The 21,481-nt window shown below is 44.0% G+C and overlaps 1 protein-coding gene across 11 annotated transcripts; it reads right to left on the bottom strand.

The window, feature by feature from the left end:
- Positions 1–5,903: 5,903 nt before the first annotated feature.
- LOC102959669 (zinc finger protein 514) lies at positions 5,904–21,243 on the bottom strand. Of its 11 annotated transcripts, none has more exons than XM_042982042.1 (6): positions 21,124–21,243; positions 17,690–17,857; positions 16,131–16,219; positions 10,956–11,082; positions 10,531–10,614; positions 5,904–8,608 (listed from the first exon to the last, which is right to left on the bottom strand). In XM_042982042.1, exons 2-6 carry the CDS (start codon positions 17,706–17,708, stop codon positions 7,623–7,625), a joined length of 1,305 nt encoding a protein of 434 aa, XP_042837976.1. In that variant the 5' UTR covers positions 17,709–17,857; positions 21,124–21,243; the 3' UTR covers positions 5,904–7,622. The 11 variants fall into 11 exon arrangements, with proteins under 11 accessions (XP_042837976.1, XP_042837979.1, XP_042837978.1 ...); XM_042982045.1 differs by lacking the exon at positions 21,124–21,243 and adding an exon at positions 18,732–18,749; XM_042982044.1 differs by lacking the exon at positions 21,124–21,243 and adding an exon at positions 18,376–18,392.
- Between the last annotated feature and the right edge of the window lie 238 nt (positions 21,244–21,481).

Genomic DNA, 21,481 nt, shown 5'->3' on the forward strand with positions numbered 1-21,481 from the left:
CTTGACCACACATAAAATTCCTTTCCAAAGGTCTCCTTCACAAACCTTCTACAACTTTACTTTGCATTTAGATTTTGTCCCAAGCCATTTCTCTCCAAACAACCAGTCTAATTATGGACAAAATTACTTTCTTTTAATTCAACAAAAATGTATTTCCATTCCTTATATCCTTCTTACACATCTACTTTCCTACATACAGAGTTGCTTCCTTTATTTTCATCAGTCTTAATTACACTTAGCAGAATTTTGAACTCTTAGAAACCTTAGTCTCCAGTGAAAACTAAGTAGCAACAAATTGTGAACTGTTATACCAGAATTCTTTAGATGGCAAACTTACGAATCAATTAAGCATAAAGCGTATTACCAGCAGACTCAAATATCGTTAGTTTTTCTGCAGTAAGAAGCCAAAAGTACAAACCTGTGTTCAGTTGTCAGTGCTTTAGCATTTTCTCCTATTTGGAAAAGACCTAGAAGTCCAATGAAAAAGAGGACATCAAGTTTCTGGGTCTTTTTACCATTCTGACCAAGGCACTAATTTCCAGCCAAAAGACAGGCTTTCTCCTCCCCATAGAGTAGCCGCAGGCTAGAGGATTGCAGCCTGAGAAATTGACATACAAGTATTCCAATAAAACCATACTCCTTGAAAAGCCCCTGAAATTAAAGAAAGAGAAGAGAAAGTACTCACCAAGTTTGCACCACAGTTCAAAGTCCAGATGAGAGGATTTGGGCCCCATGTTGGAAACCAAAATGATGTGGAAATGAGGTTCTGAGCGAAAGGTCAAGAAAGAATTGAGACATCTTTGGTGCAGAAAGGTAATTTTATTAAAGCACAGGGACAGGACCAATGGGCAGAAAGAGCTATGTCGGGGCCATGAGGAATGGCTGATTATATACTTTCAATTATATATTAGAGATAGCATAAATCTCTAAGGAATCTCTAAGGAAGGATGTTCAATGAACTTAATTCAATCTATCATCCAAGCAAAACTTTAAAGTTAACAATTATCCATGAAAACTTTGAAATAGAATTAGCCATCGTTTTTTGAGAGAGACTGAGAGAGAGAGAGCACGTGCACAAGAGTGGGGGGTAAAGAATCCCAAGCAGGTTCCATGCTCAGCACGGAGCCCAAAGCAGGGCTCAATCCCATAACCCTGGGATCATGACCTGAGCCCAAATCAAGAGTTGGACACTTAACTGACCACCCAGGTGCCCCAACCATCATTTTAAGTCATCTTTTTGTTAACAAATTACAACAGAGATAACACAAGCTTATTAAACCTTCAGTAATCCTTGGTAGAATAAAAGTTTCAATTACTTTGAATATTGAATTATGTTCCACTCGGGTCCACTTAAGATTTGTTCCCCATTGTCAGTTTTTTGGGTTGGGTTTTTTTTTGTTTTGTTTTGTTTTGTTTTTTTGGTTGTTGTTTGTTTTACTTGGGGCACCAGGGGGGATATCTAAAGTGGGCAATGATAAGTCTGAGGGGTGCTCTTTGCTCCTGGACATCGAGGGGAGGAGGAGGAGCCATTGGTGCTAGAGGCCAGAGGATGCTCTAGGAACCAGTTATGTAGGCCACACCCAAGGTGGTGCAGAAACGGGAGGAGTGGGAGAAGTGATGTGCTGCCAGAAGGCAGAGAAAGAGAGTTCCCGGTTCTAAACCTCATCAGCTCAGACAGGTGAGCAGATACCATATTTTTGTGGTTGTCTTTTTTCCACCAAAGTGGAAATATGCAGTCCACGTTGGGCTGGAGAATACAAGGTACTTTCCCAAAACAAAAGGAGTTTCAGCAGCTGCCTAGGAATATTCCTTAAAGTCCCCATCCCAAGGCAGACTAATCACAGTTGGCTCTAATTATCGCCATGGAGCTGGGAAATGAATGAGAAGAAGCCCCCACATCTATTAGGAGGGAACAGTGAGAGGGTTACCATCCCCTTAATTAGGAATGGCCTCTGTTTCCTCCAGCAACCTGGGTTTAGAAGGAGGCCTATTTAGAACATTTTCCAATATGTCAGGAGCGAGTTTATTGGCCTGGCTAAGTGGCCAGACACATTCTGCAAGAGGTCTTTAGGTCTGAGTCCTGATTTAGAGCCATGAAGGCCTGGACATAGTGTACCTCCATCCATTTGCCCTATTTCCTGCAGCAGATATCTGATAGGTCATACTGAGATCATGCATGTTACAGGAGATGAGTCATTTCTTTTTATTCTTCCAGAGAGATTGAGAAAGGGGATGAGAGAGAACCCCAAGCAGGATCCCCACTGCCGGCGCAGAGCCCGATGTGGGGCTTGAACTCATGAATTGTGAGATCATGATTTGAGCTGAAACCAAGAGTGGGATGCATAACCAACTGAGCCACCCAGGCACCATAGGATAAGTCCTTTCTTAAATTTTGCAATCCAAATTGTTCCCAGTGGGTTAAAAGGCATTCCAAGGGGGGCGCCTGGGTGGCTTAGTCGGTTAAGCGGCCGACTTCGGCTCAGGTCATGATCTCACGGTCTGTGAGTTCGAGCCCCGCGTCGGGCTCTGTGCTGACAGCTCTGAGCCCGGAGCCTGTTTCAGATTCTGTGTCTCCCTCTCTCTGACCCTCCCCTGTTCATGCTCTGTCTCTCTCCATCTCAAAAATAAATAAATGTTAAAAAAAAAAAAAAAAAAAAAAAGGCATTCCAGGGGACAGTCCTTGGGAATTGAAGAAGAAAGAAGGTCCATTACTAAAACTCCGCACAATCCCAGTGCAGCTTTTTCTGCCCACAGGTCCTGTCCCCATGCTTTGTAAAACCACCTTTTTGCAGTGAAAACATCTCAAAAATTCTTTCTTGACTGTTTGCTCCCAGACCCCAAATAATATCACAGACACTGTGGAAAACAGTATTGAGGTTCCTCAAACGAATTAAAAATAGGGGCACCTGGGTGGCTCAGTCAGTGAAACGTGGGATCAAGCCCCAAGTCGAGCTCTACACGACTCTACACGACTGCAGCTCTACCCGACTGCAGACCCTGTTTGGGATTCTCTGTCTCCCTCTCTCTCTGCCCTTCCCCCCACTCGCTCTCCCTTGGTCTCTGTCTCAAACTAAATAAATAAACTTAAAAGAAATATACAACTACCCTATAATCAGTAATCATGCTCCTGGGTATTTACCCCCCCCCCAAAAAAAAAACCCCACTAATTAAAAGGGATACATGCATTATTTACTGCAGCATTATTTACAATAGCCAAACTATGAAAGCAGCCCAAGAGCCCATCAATAGATGAATGGATAAAGAAGATGCAGGGTGTGTGTGTGTGTGCAATGTATTTTTCAGCCACAAAAAAAGAATGAAACCTTGCCATTTGCAAAAACATAGATGGAGCTAGAGAATATAATACTAAGAGAAAGAAGTCAGAGAAAGACAAATACCACATGAACTCACTCATGTAGAATTTAAGAAACAAAAACAAACAAGCAAAAGGGGAAAAAAAGAGAAACCAAAAAACAGACTCTTATCTGTAGAGAACAAACTGGTGGTTACTAGAGGGGGAGATGGGGGAACGGGGGAAATAGGTGATGGGGATTAAAGAGTACACTTATGAAGGGAGAAAAAAAGAAAAAAAGAATTGAAGCATTTTCACGTTTTCACATCCACTTGAATGTGTGTGCTTGTGTCATAAAGAACTTGGCTGGTCTTTGTCCCTGCTTCCTGGGAGGTAACTCCTCAATCCTTGGAATTTTCTGATGTGTCTTTGTTATTCATAGCAGGTCTTGAGACCACACCTGATAGTTTATGCTAATGAGGGGACTCTTAGTTACCCCTAGTTTATGCTAATTAGATGATTCAGGGTGAGGGCTGACCAAGTCAGAAAGACCAACCTTGTGGTTGGAATTGGAATTTTGAGCCATGTGATATCAGCCCGACCTCCAAGGAGGGAAGGGGCACTGAAGCTTGAGTTCAACTGTGTGGTCAACCAACCATGACAACATAATGAAACGCCAGTGAAGACTTTGGACAACGAAGGTCAGGCGAGCTTCCCTGCTTGGCAGTACTCTGCGTAGTTACACATATGCCCGCAGGTGATGTGTTCCTGGGGAAGAAGAAAGCCTCACATTCGAGATGCTCCCAGACCTCAATCTATGTGCCTCTTCCTTCGGGTGCTTTTGATTTGTATCTTTTTGCTATAATAAAGTTATCATAATATAGCCCTTTCCAGAGTCCTGAGACTTGCTCTAGAGAATTATCAAGCCTAAAAAGTGTGGCAACTCCCAAATTTGTAGCCAGCTGGTCAGAAGAGTAGCCTAGGGACCCCCAAATTTATGGCTGAAGTGGAACAGTCTTGTGGAGTACTGTGTCTTTAACCTGTGAAGTTTGGCCTGATTCTGGGCAGTTGGTGTGTTAAGTCATTGTAGTGCTACAAATAGCAATGAGTTTTTATGTACACACATACCAACCCACCTCCAAAAGATGGAACAACGCCAATCTATACTTGAATTGAAAAATAATTACAGGAAGCAACATTGTATTTTTCGAAGAAAATATTTAACTGGTAGTTTTCTAGGCGTTTTTCATCTAGTACAAAAGTGTGAAGTCAGGGGCACCTGGCTGACTCAGTCCGAAGAGCACGCGACTCTTAATCACAGGGTCGTGAGTTCAAGCCCCACATTGGGTGTAGAGATCACTTAAAATAAATAAATAAATATTTTTAATGTGGCATATCTGAACAGTAAAATACTTTTTAAAAGTCAGAAGCAGTGAGAAAAAGTGGGTAATACAAGTTTTTCAAATTAACACATGGTTAGTAATGACCTACTGTCTGCTCATTTGAGAGGAAGTATGAGAAATTACCCGAAGCAGCTGATAATCTGGTTCAGGAGACAAGAAAGTGGGAAACTGATAAACAACCAGTAATTTAAATAGATCAAAACAGTAGTAAGAACTATCCCAAGACAAGATACTTTTTGTTTTTAAAAACCTTAAGCAAACACAAATGCTTTTACAATTGCAAATCAGTAAGCTATGACTCCACATCAATGTTCAAGAGAATTCTTCCCTGAGGAGGGGGGTGTTTGAACAGGGTTATGACCGATTATCAGGCTTCAGATAAGTGAAGGGGGCATCCCAGCCTGGTGGAACAGGCAGGGGAGTGTGGAGGCATGTCTGAGGTATGACAAGCTAACTAGTTTGTCTGTACTAGAGGTTTTGTCAGGAGCAGCAGGAGGTTAAGGCAGAGCAAAGAGGACATTTAATGCCAAATTGAGTGAAGATAGGTCCTCACTCAGTTTGGCATTAAATGTCCTCTTCACAAAGGTTTTCAGATGAGGCAATGGGTGCACACTGATAATGGTTAACATTGCAAAGATACACAGGAGGGACAGACGTTAAGCAAAAAAAGCTATAAAGTCGCAGGTATCCAGGTATATAAAGGGACTTAGGTTGGGGTTAGAGAAGGGCATTGGGAGAACAGATGGAGCAAACTAAGCTATTACTAATATAATAAATTTGCTCTTTCTTTCCTGTGCAACCTGGCTCTCTGGGAAGCAATTTCCATGATTCCTAGGTTCCTAGACTGGCATTCTGATCTCAGCTGTCCAGATGCCTCCTGTTCATCCTATCTGCCTGCACCCCTCTGTCTTAGCCAGCCTGTTGGACCCCTAGTCCTGCCTGTCTGCATGGACCCACTTTGAACTGATCCCCTGATGTCTGGGCTCAGCTTCCTAATCTGGAATTAAAATGGTTAAAGGACTGTTTTTAGTTTAAGCTAATCTTGTAGTCAAGACTATTCTGGTCTATGCCAGCTCCTGCTTTTGGTTTTTCCATATAAATTTCAGAGGCAACATGATATGAACTTGAGACTCAGTAAGCTTAGGGGTAACTATTTCAGAAAATAAACATACACAGACACACCGAAGTAACAGACAAGACAGGAAAAGTAGTTTAGCAATAGTTGGTGTATTTGTATATTTGAGATTTTTAAAAAACAGTTTTTATTCAGGTGTATTTTACATACCATAAATTTCACCCATATTCTGTGCACAATTCAATGATTTTTAGTATATTTACCAAACTGTTCAACCGTCACCATAATCCAGTTTTAGGACATTTGCCTCACTCCAATAATATTCTTTGTAACATGTGCATTCACTCCCAATTACCTCTCCCAGCACCAGGAAATCAGGCATGTACTTTGCCTCTGAAGACTTGCCATTTCTGGACATTTCCTATAAAAGGAACTACACAGATGGTATCTGGCATCTGGCTACTTTCACTTGGAATAATGTTTTTGAAGTTTTGATTTTTTTATACAATATCCATATTTAATGATTTTAATGTTTAAAATTTTTTTATTTTATGTTGAAAATCCGAAATCTAGTAGCATAATGATCTAACAAAAATTGCTTTTTGCTCAAACTTTAAAAATACCACTCCATTGCCTCTTAGAGAAAGGTAACGTGTAATGAGCGCACGGGAGTTTTGTACAGGAAGATCTTCAGTCTCTCCATCTCAAAACCACAGCTGTGAACCAGAAGGAATGAGGCCCAGCCCAGGGCATGGCACTTCCAGAAGATCAGTTTCCTTAGCTCTAAACTATGGTTGGGCTAAGTCACTGGTGGCTCTCCACCTCGCTCAGCCGCCATTCTCTTCGCCCACATGGTAACACCTCCCTCCGCTCACCGAATGGGGAGGCAAAGCACATTGCAGTTACAAAGAGCCCCTACCAGGTAGAAAATCACCAGACTAGGTGATTTCTCAGATTCCTTTCAGCTCTTGTTTTAGGAATCTCAAGTCTGAAAGGAATTTTCCCCACATCCATTAAGTTCCCAGGTTTCTCTACGGAGTGAAGCCTTAATGTATGCTGAGGCCCGAACTATACTAGTGGGTTTTCCTAGTTTCACCAAATTCAAAGAGTCACTCTAGTACACATTCCCTGATGTGCAAAATGGGTGGAAAATCTGCCAAAGGCTTTTCCACATGCATTACATTCCCAGGATTTCTAACTAGTAGGGTGAGTTCACTGATGTTTATAAAGGAAAGAGGTTTGGCTAAAGGCACTCCCACATTCACCATTTCCATAGTGTTTTTCTCAAGAATGATTCTCTGATTCTTTTGAAGAGATGAGCTCTGATAGACCTTCCCACATTTACTGCTTTCAGGGGGCTTCCCTTTTTTATGTGTTCTTGGTGCTTAGTAAAGGAAGAAGTATCACAGATGGCTTTTACCACACTTGTAGTTGCTCTCCAGTATGAGTTATCTGATGTTTATTTACTTACTGGTTGATTGATTGATTGATTGATTGAACAATATGTGACTGAAAGCTGTGCCATATTCATTGCATGGATAAGGCTTCTGGCCAGTAGAAACTGTCTGACGTTGAATAATGGGTATCCTCTGACGAAAGCCTTTCCAAATCCATCACACATACTTGGTTTCTCACTAGGATGGATTCTCTGCTGTTTGATAGTGTGATTCAAAGCCCAGCTTCTCTCTTAACATTGATAGAGCGTCTCTTTAGCGTGCACTGTCTGATGTTAAATAAGATGTCTTCCAACCAAGTCGTTGCACATAAGTTACACTTATAGGAGCTCTCGCCAATGTGCGTAATGTGACTCATGTGTGTACTCCAGCTGAAAGCCTTCCTACGTTCACTGAATTCATACAGCCTTTTTTCCAGCATGACTTTTCTGATGTTTAATAAGGGATGCAGTATGAGCAAAGGCTCTCCCACATTCATTACATTTGTAGGGTTTCTCTCCAGTATGAAATCTATAATGTTGAGTGAGAGATGAACTCTGGCTGAAGGCTCTCCCACATTTATTACATTTGTAAGGTTTCTCTCCAGTATGAAATCTATAATGTACAATGAGAGATGAACTCTGGCTGAAGGTTCTCCCACATTCCCTGCATTCATAGGGCTTTTCTCCAGTATGAGTTCTCTGATGTTTAATAAGGGATGAAGTATGACCAAAGGCTCTTCCACATTCATTACATTTGTAAGGTTTCTCTCCAGTATGAAATCTATAATGTAGAACAAGAGATGAACTCTGGCTGAAGGCTCTCCCACACTCGCTGCATTCATAGGGCTTTTCTCCAGTATGAGTTCTCTGATGTTTAATAAGGGATGAAACATGACCAAAGGCTCTCCCACATTCACTGCATTCATAGGGCTTTTCTCCAGTGTGACATCTCTGATGGCGCCTAAGTTCTGACTGGAAATGGAAAGACTTCCCACATTCATTACATTTACAAGGCTTCTTCCCTGGATGGGTTCTCCGGGAGTTACTTCTTCCTGAAGTCTGTCTGAATTCTGTGTCCGATTTATAAGATCCTTCTCCTACGGGAACATTGTGTTGGTTAAAAAGGACTGATCTTAAGTCTAAACTTCTCCCAAAATCACTCCATTCACGATCTATCCTAAGGGTGGTAGTAGATTTGTGAGTGACTGACATTTCTTTCGGATGTCTCTCCAGTTTTTTTGGATGTATCTCTAACTGGTCATCACAACCACAATTTGCTTTCAGTGTGCAGAAGGAGAGTTCATCTCTGATGTGTTTTTCTACTGATGCTATGGGGAATAATTCCTCTTTGGAAATATCCTGATTTAGTCTTGATTCCTTGGCTTTAGGCCTTTTCTCCCAATCTGGGTGGGGGGAAAAAGAGATATGCTTGTATTAACTGTTCCATGGGCGAAGAGGAAGTAAAATCCTATAACGGATGTAGTAAGATCATGAAGCTTTAAAATAATATCTGAGGCAGACAGCCTCTCCTTTGCTGTCGCCTCTCCTTTGCTGTCCTGCCCACTGCTTCCTTGCAGTGTATTCAATAAACTTCTATCTCCTTTGTCTGCCTCAGGTGAATTCTTTCACCTCAAAATAATGATAATAATAATAATATCATCTGAGATGTGTACAGTTTCTTTCAAGAATGGTATATGTCTGAGGTTTTGGAGTTACCAAGAATAACTGATAAGCAAGTGAATGGAGATTAGGAAAACCTGAAAAAATAGTGTTTGGATTCCAGTACACAAGGTAAGTCCAAAGATCATAAAGATGAGAAGAGGGTAGGAAGATGCCCTCACAAGGTCCCCTCAGCACTTCAGTTTATATTACTATATATAATTGTGACAGGAAGATTAATTCTCCCTCAAAGACATCCATGCCCTAATCCCAAGAACTTGTAAATATGTGCCTTACATGGCACAAGAAGAAAAAAATGCCTTACATGGCTAAAGGGACTTTGTGGATGTGATTAAGGGCCCAAACCTTTAGATGGGGAGATTATCCTAGATTATGCAGACAGGACCAATGCAATCACCCGCATCCTTCAAATCAGAGAGCATTTCATGGCTGGGTCAGAGAGATGTGGTGTGAGAAGGACTCAGCCCACCATTTCTGTCTTTGATGGTGGAGAAAGGGCACCAAGAGCCAAGGAATGTAGCAGTCTCTAGAAACTGTTACCATTCCTCAGTTTATAGCCAGCAAGAAAACAAGGATCTCGGTTTCACAACTGCAAGAAACTGGTTCTGCTAACAACTCAAATAACCAGAAAGCAGATTCTACCCTAGCCACTCCAGAAAGGAACACCTCTACTGACATCTTGTGTGAGACCCATGCCAGACTTCTGACCTATGAACTACTAACTAATAAGTCTAAAGTCTAAACTAATAAGTTTAAAGTCTTTAAGTTTGTGGCAATTTGTTTCAGCAACAATAGAAAATGAATACAATAATAATAAAGTGTCTGAAAAGGTAAATGACTAGTGATGCCAGTGCTCCCAAAGGCTAGATTCTGAGTCAGTGGGTCTTGTGTGACCCCTGGGGATCTGGATGTTTCAACAAGTTCCCGGAGAGATTCTGAAGCACAGCCATATTTGTAGAGCACTGTAAGTGGACAGATATTTATCTTGAGACCAGATCCAGATGTCAGACCCTTGCTCCCAATCAGAAAAAGAACAAGAAAGGAGCACCTGGGTGGCTCAGTTGGTTAACCATCCAACTCTTGATTTTGGCTCAGGTCATGATCTCATGGTTCATGAGATTGAGCCCCACATTGGGCTCTGTGCTGTTGGTGGGGAGCCTGCTTGGGATTCTCTCTCTCCCTCTCTCTCTCTGTCCCTCCCCAACTTGCAGCTTAAGTGCTAGAGAAGAAAATGAACATCTCTTCTTCTGACACTAGAGATAATTACAAAAGCCTAATAGTATTCAAAATACTGTTGGGGTACCTGGTGGCTCAGTCGGTTAAGTGTCAAACTTCAGCTCAGGTCATGATCTCACAGCTCATGAGTTCAAGCCCTGTGTCGGGCTCTATGCTGATGGCTCAGAGCCTGGAGACTGCTTCAGATTCTGTGTCTCCCTCTCTCTCTGCCCCTCCCCCCACTTGCACTCTGTCTCTCAAAAATAAATAAACATTAAAAAAATTTTTCAAAATACTGTAGTGGGTGGAGGGCTTCTGACAAGTAGCCTCACCTCTCAGAGGATGGTCCCCTAACCAAGGTTTCAGGGCAACTTCCTACCCAGGGCTGATCCTTACTACATGTGATGCTGCTTAGGTCTCACTCACTCACCTGTTGAGATTTCTCCCTCTACCACACAGGGCTCTTCCCCTTCCTCCAACTGGCAGATCACATGTGGTTTAGATACTGGAAGCCCTGATGGTAGAGAAAGAAAAGGATCACGACTGGGTATGTTAAAGGCCAAGGCTTTAGCCCTAGGTCTTTCTGGGGGAGAAATAGGTGTGGAAAGCATACAAATAGGCATTGTAAAATATTAGGAGCAGAATCATGAAACTTCTTATTATGGTTTCATAGCGAGCAAGACTTTTCCTACGAATGAAGAATGAGGACTCCAGAGAAAATGTAAATGTCTGATTCCAGAACCCCAGGGCAAAACTCAGCCAACAGGCCTAGAAACCCCAAGCTTTTAAACAACAATGAAATAAAGATGGCAGGCCTGATGGGCAGGCTTTAGGCTTTGGAGGAGCTGAGCTCACCCAGAGAGGCCAAGTTCTTGAAGTTCTCCAGCATCACTTCCCTGTACAGGTCCTTCTGAGCAGGATCCAGCTGCCCCCATTCCCACTGGGTGAATTCCACAGCCACATCCTTGAATGTCATCAGATCCTGAAACACAGAAGACACTGCTGTATCCTTAGGGAGCACACTAACAGCCCCAGGAAGAAGAGAGGATGAGCGTCTGAGTAGAACCTTAGGATGTAGAAGGGATTCCACGAGTTCCTAGCTATCCCAATGCCCAGTTTGGGATTTTGTCATCTCAAAAATATTTTAAGCTGCTTCAGGAAATGTATCTTCCTTACTACTTGGAAGTAGTAAGTGCCCACTCTTGTCAATACTTTAGTCACACTGCTTAGAAATATAATCAGGGTCAGAAAGAGGATCTCTTTTGCATTGTTGGTGGGAATGCAAGCTGGTGCAGCCACTCTGGAAAACAGTATGAAGGTTCCCCAAAAAACTAAAAATACAACTACCCTACAACCCAGCAATTGCACTGCTAGGCATTTATCCAAGGGATACAGGTGGGCTGTTTCAAAGGGGCACATGCACCCCCATGTTTATAGCAGCACTATCAACAACAGCCAAAGTATGGAAAGAGCCCAAATGTCTATCGATGGATGAATGGATAAAGAGGTGGTATATATATACAATGGAGTATCGCTTGGCAATCAAAAAGAATGAAATCTTGCCATTTGCAACTACGTGGATGGAACTGGAGGGTATTATGCTAAGTGAAATTAGTCAGTCAGAGAAAGACAAATATCATATGACTTCACTCCTATGAGGACTTTAAGAGACAAAACAGATGAACATAAGGGAAGGGAAACGAAAATAATATAAAAACAGGGAGGGGGACAAAACAGAAGAGACTCATAAATATGGAGAACAAACAGAGGGTTACTGGAGGGAGTGTGGGAGGGGGGATGGGCTAAATGGGTAAGGGGCACTAAGGAATCTACTCCTGAAATCATTGTTGCACCATATGCTAACTAATTTGGATGTAAATTTAAAAAAAATAAAAAATAAAAAATAAAACAAGTTAAAAAAAAAAAAAAAGGAAATATAATCAGGGTCTCAAGAGAATCAGCCTTACAGAGACATTCTGCTTAGGAAGGGAGACAAATGAATCCATTTCCTTCATTTTCTACAAGTTCTACCCTCAACTTAGTTGCACTTAATTAGAATCAACTAGAAATAACAGGCTATACGCTTTGCATTCTCAAACGCACTAGTATCAATAGTCTTCTATTTTTGAAACTTGTGACCTATGATTTTAATGACAATTTTCACTAAATCCAAATCAAATAATTTGGGATTTATAATAATTTACCCCCACCCCACCCCAGCACACAGTTCAGTGATAGTGTACCAAGTAGCCTTATAATGAATCGTTAAGTCTTTTATGAGTTTGATTGCCATGAATCCTCTCCCCCAAAGCCTAATCACTTTTCTATTCCTATTCATTCAATTCCTGAATGTGCAAAATTGACAGACCCTGGATCCCAGGTCTCCACAAGGGACAACCACTCTGTGGATCCCAACCAGAAGTATCCTGTCACCCTCTATAACAGCAACTAGATAACCTCCCATTTGACTTACACTGTATGATAATTCACATACCATGAACTAAAATGCAGATAAATGTAGCATAAACTCCTATACTTTTCCCAAAATATGTTTAGAAATCCCATTTAGACATTGATTCCACAGAATAAGTCAAAGTAAAAATTTTACATTAACATAAGTCCGTCCAAAATAATCAGATATGGAAAACTCACTTCTAATAACCCCTTTTGATAGATTATATTTATTCAAAATATTCACTGGCTCTCCCTGTAGGATTGAATTTCCTGTTCCACTGACCTAAGTGTAGTCAAATAATCTGCTTTTCACAAACAGAATGTGAAACGTGTAATACAGGCAAAAAAAAAAAAAAAACCTTTGATGATAGAAGTCTTTGAAGTTTTGCTGTTCTTAATATAGCATAACTAGCCTAAACTGACTCATTAAAAAAAAAACAAAAAAAACACTAGTACTTAAAGCAGGGTTCTGCCATCACAAAAAGCCTAAAATATGTGACTTTGGCTTAGAGCCAGAAGTAAAGAAAGTTACTGATGCTATGGCAACCCATGTAATTTGGTGGTGAACTGTGTGCTAAAACAGTTGTCTGCAATAACTGGAAAGACGAACAATGTAAGAATGAATTTGTGGTGCTGTGAGAAGAGGCTGGAACATCAGTAGTGTGAGGTGGTTGTTATTGGCAGAAGTTGACAAAATATCTCAAGAAAAAGAAATGAGCTCAAGAGTTGGCTAGTTTGCAAAATAAAAATGGAAGGCAAAAGAAAGGATCCAGAAATTGTAAACTTACAGAGTTGGAGATTTAACCAATTCTGGTTCCCAGTTGGTCAAAGACAATATAGATAAGGCTTTTACGTGACAAAGGATGGTTAACAACCTAACGGAAGGACCAAAGAGTGTGGTCGTCAAACCTTTTGTTTAAACCTCTGAATAATTTCAGATGGCTCCCAGTAAATCCTTTCAGGGCAGCTGAAGTGCTTAGTGACTAAAGGAATGGCTTTCTCAAGAAAACCCCCAAGAGTTCCACAAAAAAGAACTGTGGGTAAAATTGCTGACACATGGGAGTGACAGAAAACAAATACATAAAAAGCTGATGACCTTTTCAAGAGTTACGCCGAATGTTCATGACTTGAAAAAATCCTTGGGCCATCAACTTACTCAAGTAGGATGAAAAAGTTGCTTAGCCCTCAAGTGAGTTTATTCTCCAATATCATTTCATAGGTGACCAAGGAGGGTACTGCAGAAGGAACTTGGGGGCAGAGCCAAGAGCTAAGGAGAGCACTGGCCTGAGGAGCTCCATCCAGGTAGCAGAAGCAGGGCATAACCGGAAGACTTCCCGGTCCCAAGGTCAGCGTTTCTCACCAAGTCTGCCCAGAGGAATTTCATAGCTGCTGCAGACCTGAGATTGCTGGGCTCCTCCCATGCTTCCCCTTTCCGGATTCTTAATTGTGGTTATCTTGTGTTTATCCTGTCTGCATTATTCCACTGTATTGGATATATGGATTCAGGCAATTTGTCCTTTCACATCATAGGTTCAGAGGTCTCCAGATCCGGAGGAAAAACATCCAGACCTGATGTTGAGGCCATCACACCATCCAAGACTTTGATCTTAATGCTCTTAGTAGGTAACTAAATAGAGGTTTTGGGTTATCTCTCTTGGGGAGAGATTGTGTGTGGAGGGAGGGAAGCGAATATTTGTAAGAAAACAGACAGTGGCAGACTAATTATCTGTTCAAAGTATTTACTGCCCCTCCCCTGACGCCCCACACTATGGAAGGCCTATTTATACTTCCCACCTCACTGACATTAGGCTTGGCCACATGACTTGCTTCGGCCAATGAGTTGTGGGCAGAAGCCAGAAGAACCATCTCCTGGTTCTGACACTGTACTTTTCCCTGCCACATAACAACATCCCAGAGCAGACTTGATCTTTCAGCATGAATCCCAGAGCAAAGAGGGTGTGGAGGAGTCAGAGCTGGCCCACCAGTGATTCGTAACATAAAGAAGAAATACACCTTTGTTACTATGAGCCATTGAGATCTACGGGCCATCATTCCTACGACATTCCTAGATTAAGCTCTTTGATATACCTCTGAATGGTGTACATTAAGGCCAAAGAGGTTGAAACTCGATTTATTATCCTACTAGTTATCTGTGAGAATCCTCTATTGGTGGGGGTTTCCCCCACTGGCTAGAAAATTAAATACAAATGTCTATCATTAGGCTACAATACACGAAACTACCATCTTGGCTGCTAGGAAATGAGGCAGCCTGGCATCCACAGCCTTCCACTTGATTTTCTCCACATCCAGCCTACTATAGCCAAACCTGAATCCAATTCTGGAGTCGGTCACCATTACCCCGTTTACCCCCTCACAACCGAAGCTGACTAGGAATTACCATTTACCAGAAGACTCCAGCAATGATATGAGGTAACTGCGTTATTGAGTGGTTAAGATCTTAGAGCCAGACAACCTGGATCTGAAACCAGGATGCCTTCCTTATGTGCTAGATAACCACGAACAAGTGACTTTATCTCTCTTGCTTTTCTCAGTTACCTCTCTGTGCCTCAGTTGCCATTCTTCAAAATAAGAATGTTTGAAAGATGAAATGAGTTAGTGTAAGTAAATTGTGTAGAACGGCTCCTGATACATATTTGGTTCTCAGTACATAATGGCTATTACTATTTTCACCATTATCATTAACATGATTTAAAAAAAAATTTTTTTTTAATGTTTATTTATTTTTGAGAGAGAGAGACAAAGCGTGAGCAGGGGAGGAGCAGAGAGGAAGACGCAGAATCCGAAACAGGCTCCAGGCTCTGAGCTGTCAGCACAGAGCACGACATCGGGCTCGAACTCACAAACCATGAGACCATGACCTGAGCTGAAGTTGGACACTTGACCAAATGAGACACCCAGGCGCCCCACCATTATCATTAACATGATTACCACCCTCATTTCACAACTGCAAACCCAATGCATAGAGAAGTTAGGTGAGTGTTCCAGCCAGGAGGTAAGTTAAGTCTGTCTTCTCACTAATCCAGGAAGATAACATCTGAACAGGCACACAGCCTCAAACGGCCTCCCCACCTGTCCATACCCTCAGAATGTCCTTGCCCCCTTTTCTCCATGAGTCTTCCCGAACCTCGCCAGGCTCATTGTTCTTTTACTACACCCTGATGGAAAGGCCTATCTGTGCCACGTCCATCTGTCATCAAACCATGCACAACCTTACTGTGACTGGGGCTGCGTCCTGGGTACCAGAGTCTCCCCCTCCCCCCCCTTTCTGTGGTAGTGACACTCCTTCAAGTTCAGGGCTCCCTCACATTACTTGGTACTCACTGCAGTGCTCATGACAGAAATAAACCAAAGGATCTGTGTGAGTACATACTGAGCAGAGAGGAGGGGGCCCTAGAAAGGGACAGGGAGGCCAGCATCCACCTTGATGGGTTCAGCCTCCAGCAGAGCAGGAAGTGGGGTCAGTTCCCTTGAGCGAACAAAGAGGCTCCAGAGAAAAGGAGGCGAATACATTATAGTCCAATCATTTGAGGAATAATGAAGAGAACCCCAACTCACCTGGGGCCTGGCTTTCAGGAATAAACTGGCTGTTCCCTTTTCTCCTGGGTATCTCTCTGGAGAAAGAGCAGGGTCCTGAGAAGGGAGAACTAAGAAGGTAAAAGGAGCCATAAGGAAGGCTAACCCTTATGGCCTTTGCAGCTCCCAGATTCCCCAAGCTGGAAACCCCTGAAGAGTCAGTGTGTCACCTCAGTGGTTCTGAGGACAGAGCTGGGTCAAAGGGAGCTGACGGGCAGCCTCTAGCTATCCTACAGGAGACAGAATTGCACAAACCCTCCCCCACCTCTCCTGTCCAAAGGCCACAGCAGGCTTCAGGTAACTGAAGTACCACCAAATTCCAGCCACTCCACTGGAGAGTTACTTACTGGGCATCTCCTCTACTAGGCCTTTTAAAAATATAAACATGGAGAAGACTTTCAAGGAACTTTAAATATAGCCTATGGTATGAGATTAAGAACACAAAACAAGGCCCAGGGCAAGGCCAAGAAATATATACACTTTAAGGGAAAGAAGTTACACCTTTCCCCTCATCCTTGGGAACCCAGCTCAAAGGTCAGTTCTCCCTGAGAAGTTCCCAAGCATAGGTCTCTGCAAGCATACTTTTTAAGTCCCACTATAATAGGGTTTTTATATCATACTATTTTCAAAGCCTGAAAACAAACAAAACACTAGCCGCAACCATGCCAAAGAAGTTATCATAGCTAGCAACAACAAAAGCATGGAAATGGCAGGCAGCATAGCATAGCATAGGTCAGCACATCTCAAACGTTAATGTGTGTATGGATTCTGGGGGATCTTGTTAAACAGACTCTGATTCAGTGTATGTGGGGGAGGGCCTGAGAGTCTGCATTTCTAAAGAGTTTGAGATGATTCCTGTGCTATAGTCTACAGAATACAAGGCATAAAGGAATACAGAGGGGGTGGTAGTCCCAGAGATTCGGCCCAGTTCTGCCACTGGCCAGTCTTGTGACCTTGAGCATGTGCGCTGAAGAACGAAAAGTTAAAATGCCCACTTGGTGAAGGACAGGAGATTCTAAACATAGAAAGAAATGGCTTAAAAACTCATGGGTCACCTGGATTGCCTTGTCCCCAACACTAGTGAAGAGGTGACTACAGGAAGTACCCCCCACGTATACTGCTAATCTTCCACACAGTTGAGCTAGAAAGGCTGGAGGAATCTTATTACTTAATGAAGCAATAAAGGAAATGGTGGCAAGGCTCTAAATGGCCCCACTGCTCTCTGATCCCTGGCCAAGGCCACTCCTTCACAGGTTTGTTTATTATTTACCCTCTCCCTCCCACACAGGAGAGCCCTCCCCGCTCTCCTCTGGCTTTTGGGAAGTCTTCCGCGGCCATCCCCTCCACCTCTACCATGGTGTCTGGATACGGAGACTTCACGCTCCTGGGCTTGGATAATTAGGAAATGCCACCGGGAAGGCGGTTACAGGCTCTGCCCCTTCCTTGGATTCCTCGGCCTCTTCCTAGGGTCGTCCTCCTCCTTGGCCCGCGACTAACTCCCCAGAAGGGCTTCTGGCCCTCTCCGCCCTCGAGAGCCAAACCTGATGCTGTGGAGTCCATAGCTGGGGCTAAGCGGCGACGTCCTTTCACTAGGTCCAAATGTCTGTCCTGCAGCCGCAGCCCTGCGGTCCTCCCTTACGGCTCAGAGAGCAGGGAGCAAGCTAGGTGACATCGGGCATTCCCACTCCGCGCAGTGACGCCCAGGCGACCTGCAAGGCCCAGAACAGGGCAGTCAAACCCAGACTCCTGTCCGAGCGCGTAGCGCTGCCGCCCGGGGTGGTGCGCTTCCCCTGCTTTCAGGCGCGCTCTCAGACCCCTCACGAGCCGGGCCTGGGCCCCCTGGCTTCGCTCCGTCGCCTTGCTCCTCGGGGCCGGACTCTGGACCCCAGTTTCACCGCAGACCCACACCCATGATGACGACCACACCGCCAAGAGATACGGCCGTAGCCACACCTGCTACCTCGGTACCCAGTGCGCCTCCGCGACCCGGAGCTAGCAGGGATTCAAAAGAGAGCCTCACGGGGACACTGCAACTCGATCTCCTAGCTCCAGGCCCCACAGCCCCTCGCGGAGGGACACTCCCAACAATGTCACGGACTGGCGCGCAGCGCTCGCAACAGGCCGGCGGCCCCGAAGTCTCCGAACCCACAAAGAACAAACCCCACCCCTTCCCCGGCCCCTCCTCCCAAGATAAGTCCCGAGCCTGCGCAGACGGGCCACCGCGCACGGAGCAATCAATCCTGCGTGCGGGGCGGGGCGAGCGGCGCCTGCGCCCTGGAGGCCGGACAGAACTGAGCGGGGTGAGGTTGCTGGCGTCTCAGGGAAGCTTCTCTGTGCGTCACTGACGTGAGTGGAGGAGTCCCCCAGCCGGCTCCCAGCGCCGGCTGGGACCTGGGAGCAACTCCCACCTTAGACGCGATAGCCGGGTTTGGGGCTCTCCAACCAGAAGCCACCACTCTTTTTTGTTAAAAAGGGAAACGTGGGTCCTACCCTGAATCTACCGAGTAAGGATTTCCAGGAGGCTCTCTGGGCGTATTTCTTACAGGGCGCCCAGGAGATACCCATGTCTCATTAACTACTAACTGCTGTTTTATAGGCCATCCGGTGTTTCTCCGCCTTTCCCTCACGGCCCCAAGTTTTGAATTCAGTGAAGGGTCAGTGAAGAAAGGACTATGGACTCCTTCCTGCTCCACAAAGAGTATCATTTAGGACCTGAAAGAAATATTTGCGCATCACCCCCCAACATTCCCTTTTCCTGCTCCTTTGTAGTCAAACGTTTCTCCCATTCCAGCCCATTGTGACGGCTCTCTGTTCTTTCCGTATAGTTTTGCCTTTTCCAGAGTGTCATATAAACAGGATTATATAGTATGTAACCTTTTGAGAGTGGCTTCTATCACTATCACACTCTATCTCTTCTGTCACAGCATTAAGCCCTTAAGATCCATCTGTGTTGTCATAGGGACCAATAATTCATTCCCTTGTACTCTTGAGTCTAGCTATCCTATATGGAAAGCTGTCTTAAGGAGCTACACAGCACATCCATTTACATCCTATTTACCAGGACACTTGACCACACCTAGCTGCAGAGAAATGTATTCTTTAAACATGTGCCTGGCTAGAATTCTATTACCATGGAAGATGCAGAGAAAAAAATAATGGGTAACATCAGATTTTAGGAACAGTACTGATAAACTGCAGTTTACCAGAGGAAGAGCAGAGAGCAAGAGCATCTGTAAATCAAATCAGCCTGAAGGAGGTGGCTTACCCTATTTTAAGAACTAATGACAAAAACGAAAAAAACAAACAAACAAACAAAAAACCGTGAAAGGTGCTTTTGTAAGGCAGAACTGAAGCACAGAATCTTTTAAAGGTTTTATTTTTAAATTTCTATGCTTTTATATGTATTTTTGAGACAGAGACAGAGTGTGAGTGGGGTAGGGGCAGAGAGAGAGGGAAACAGAATCCGAAGTAGCCTCCAGGCTCTGAGCTGTCAGTGCAGAGTCCAACGCGGGGCTTACACTCAAGGACTGTGAGATCATGACCTGAGCCGAAGTCAGATGCCCAACCGACTGAGCCAATCAGGCGCCACAAGATTTTATTTTTTTTAATTGTTTATTTTTGAGAGAGGGAGAGTGCGAGTGGGGGAGGGGCAAAGAGAGGGAGACAGAGATCGCAGAGCCCAATGTGGGGCTCTAACTCACTAACCATGAGACCATGACCTGAGCTGAAACCAAGAGTTGGACGCTTAACCAACTGAGCCGCCCAGGCGCTCCTAAGATTTTATTTTTAAGTAATCTCTACACCCAGCGTGGGGCTAGAGCTCACAACCCTGAGATAGAGTCACATGCTCTACCAACTGAGCCAGCCAGGTGCCCCAAAGCACAGACTTTTCTACAGGTCCTCCGAGTGGTCAGACATCCATCATCACACAACCTCCAACTCTCCTGGGTTGGCAGCCCATGGTAAAAACAGCAACATGTTCACAATTAGGGCTTGGGTCATTGACAGTGGACTAAAGATGCCCCGATGGTGGCCATTTTGAGAAAAGGTATTACAAAAACAAAAACATAGAAGTAAAAACTACTCCAATCTGGTATCAGACCTGGGTATTAGAAGCAACAGTGTTTTTTTCAGGTATAGTGTGAAATTGTGCCTGAATATTTCTTTTCCGCCCCATCACCCAGCTTCTGATGATACACATGCACTGCAAAAAAGAAAGTTGGTAGTAGAAAATAAACAATATTATTACTAAGTAGTCAAACCTCTTTGCTAGGGGACCAACCATCCTTTCCCCCATTGACTGAGTGATAAAACTGAAAATACCACTAAGGACCTGTGCTATTCCTCTAAGGTAGCACCTCTAAAAAGGCCCCATGATGTAAAGGGATGATGCTTTCTTCTGTGAGAGGTAGGTAGGCAGGCAGATATGGAGGTAGATAGATGGATTAATAGATAGATATTGTAAGATGTAGATCTGGACACAGAGTACTACGTAGCAGCAGCTAAGGAGAGATGCTTAGAGAAATAAAGCCAAAAGGTGTTCAAGAAGAGAGGTCTTGGAACTGCAAGAAGTGACCTAGGAGGAGCAAAGATTGCTGGTAGAAGCAACTTCAGGAGGCAATACAAACAAGCAGAACCGTGAGGGAAAGCAAAAACGTTGGTTGAAATAGGGACACTTCTACATTCCGCCCCCACCCCTGCTTCTCACAGAGAAACGCTCATAAAAGAGGGAAGGCCAAAATCCTTTTTGGCAAGTTTTCTCTTAAGTCTATTTATTTATTTTGAAGGGGGGGGGGAATGCGCACGAGCAGGAGAGGGGCAGAGAGAGAGGAAGAAAGGGAATTCCAAGCAGCCTCCATGCTGTCAGCGTGGGCTCTGTGAGCCCTGTGAAGCCCAGGGTGAACCCTGACACAGAGTTCAGTCCCACAAACTATGAGATCGCGACCTGAGCCAAAATCAAGAGTTGGACACTTACCGAGTGAGCCACCCAGGCACCACAACAAGTTTGTTTTTCATGGCCACGGCTTCTTTCATAGACCTCCCTTTGAGAGTGGGCTGTATGGTGCCTCCTCTTGACTCTGGACAAGCTTATAATGGCTGCAACCAATAGCGTGCAATAGAAATGACACTACTGATTTTCAAAGCTAGGTCATAAAAGGCCATGCAGCTTGTATTTTGCTCACTGGAACACTCTCTTGGAGCCCTGAGCTGCCATATACCCTGCCTGATTACCCCGAAACCACCTACTGTGAGGTAGTCCAAGAACAAAGAGAGGCTGCCGGTAGAAATTCCGGCCCACAGCCCCACGTGAGCCCAGCCACAGGTTCCAGTTC

This window comes from Panthera tigris, chromosome A3 (genome assembly GCF_018350195.1).
Source record: "Panthera tigris isolate Pti1 chromosome A3, P.tigris_Pti1_mat1.1, whole genome shotgun sequence".
NCBI classification, from domain to species: Eukaryota; Metazoa; Chordata; class Mammalia; order Carnivora; family Felidae; genus Panthera; species Panthera tigris.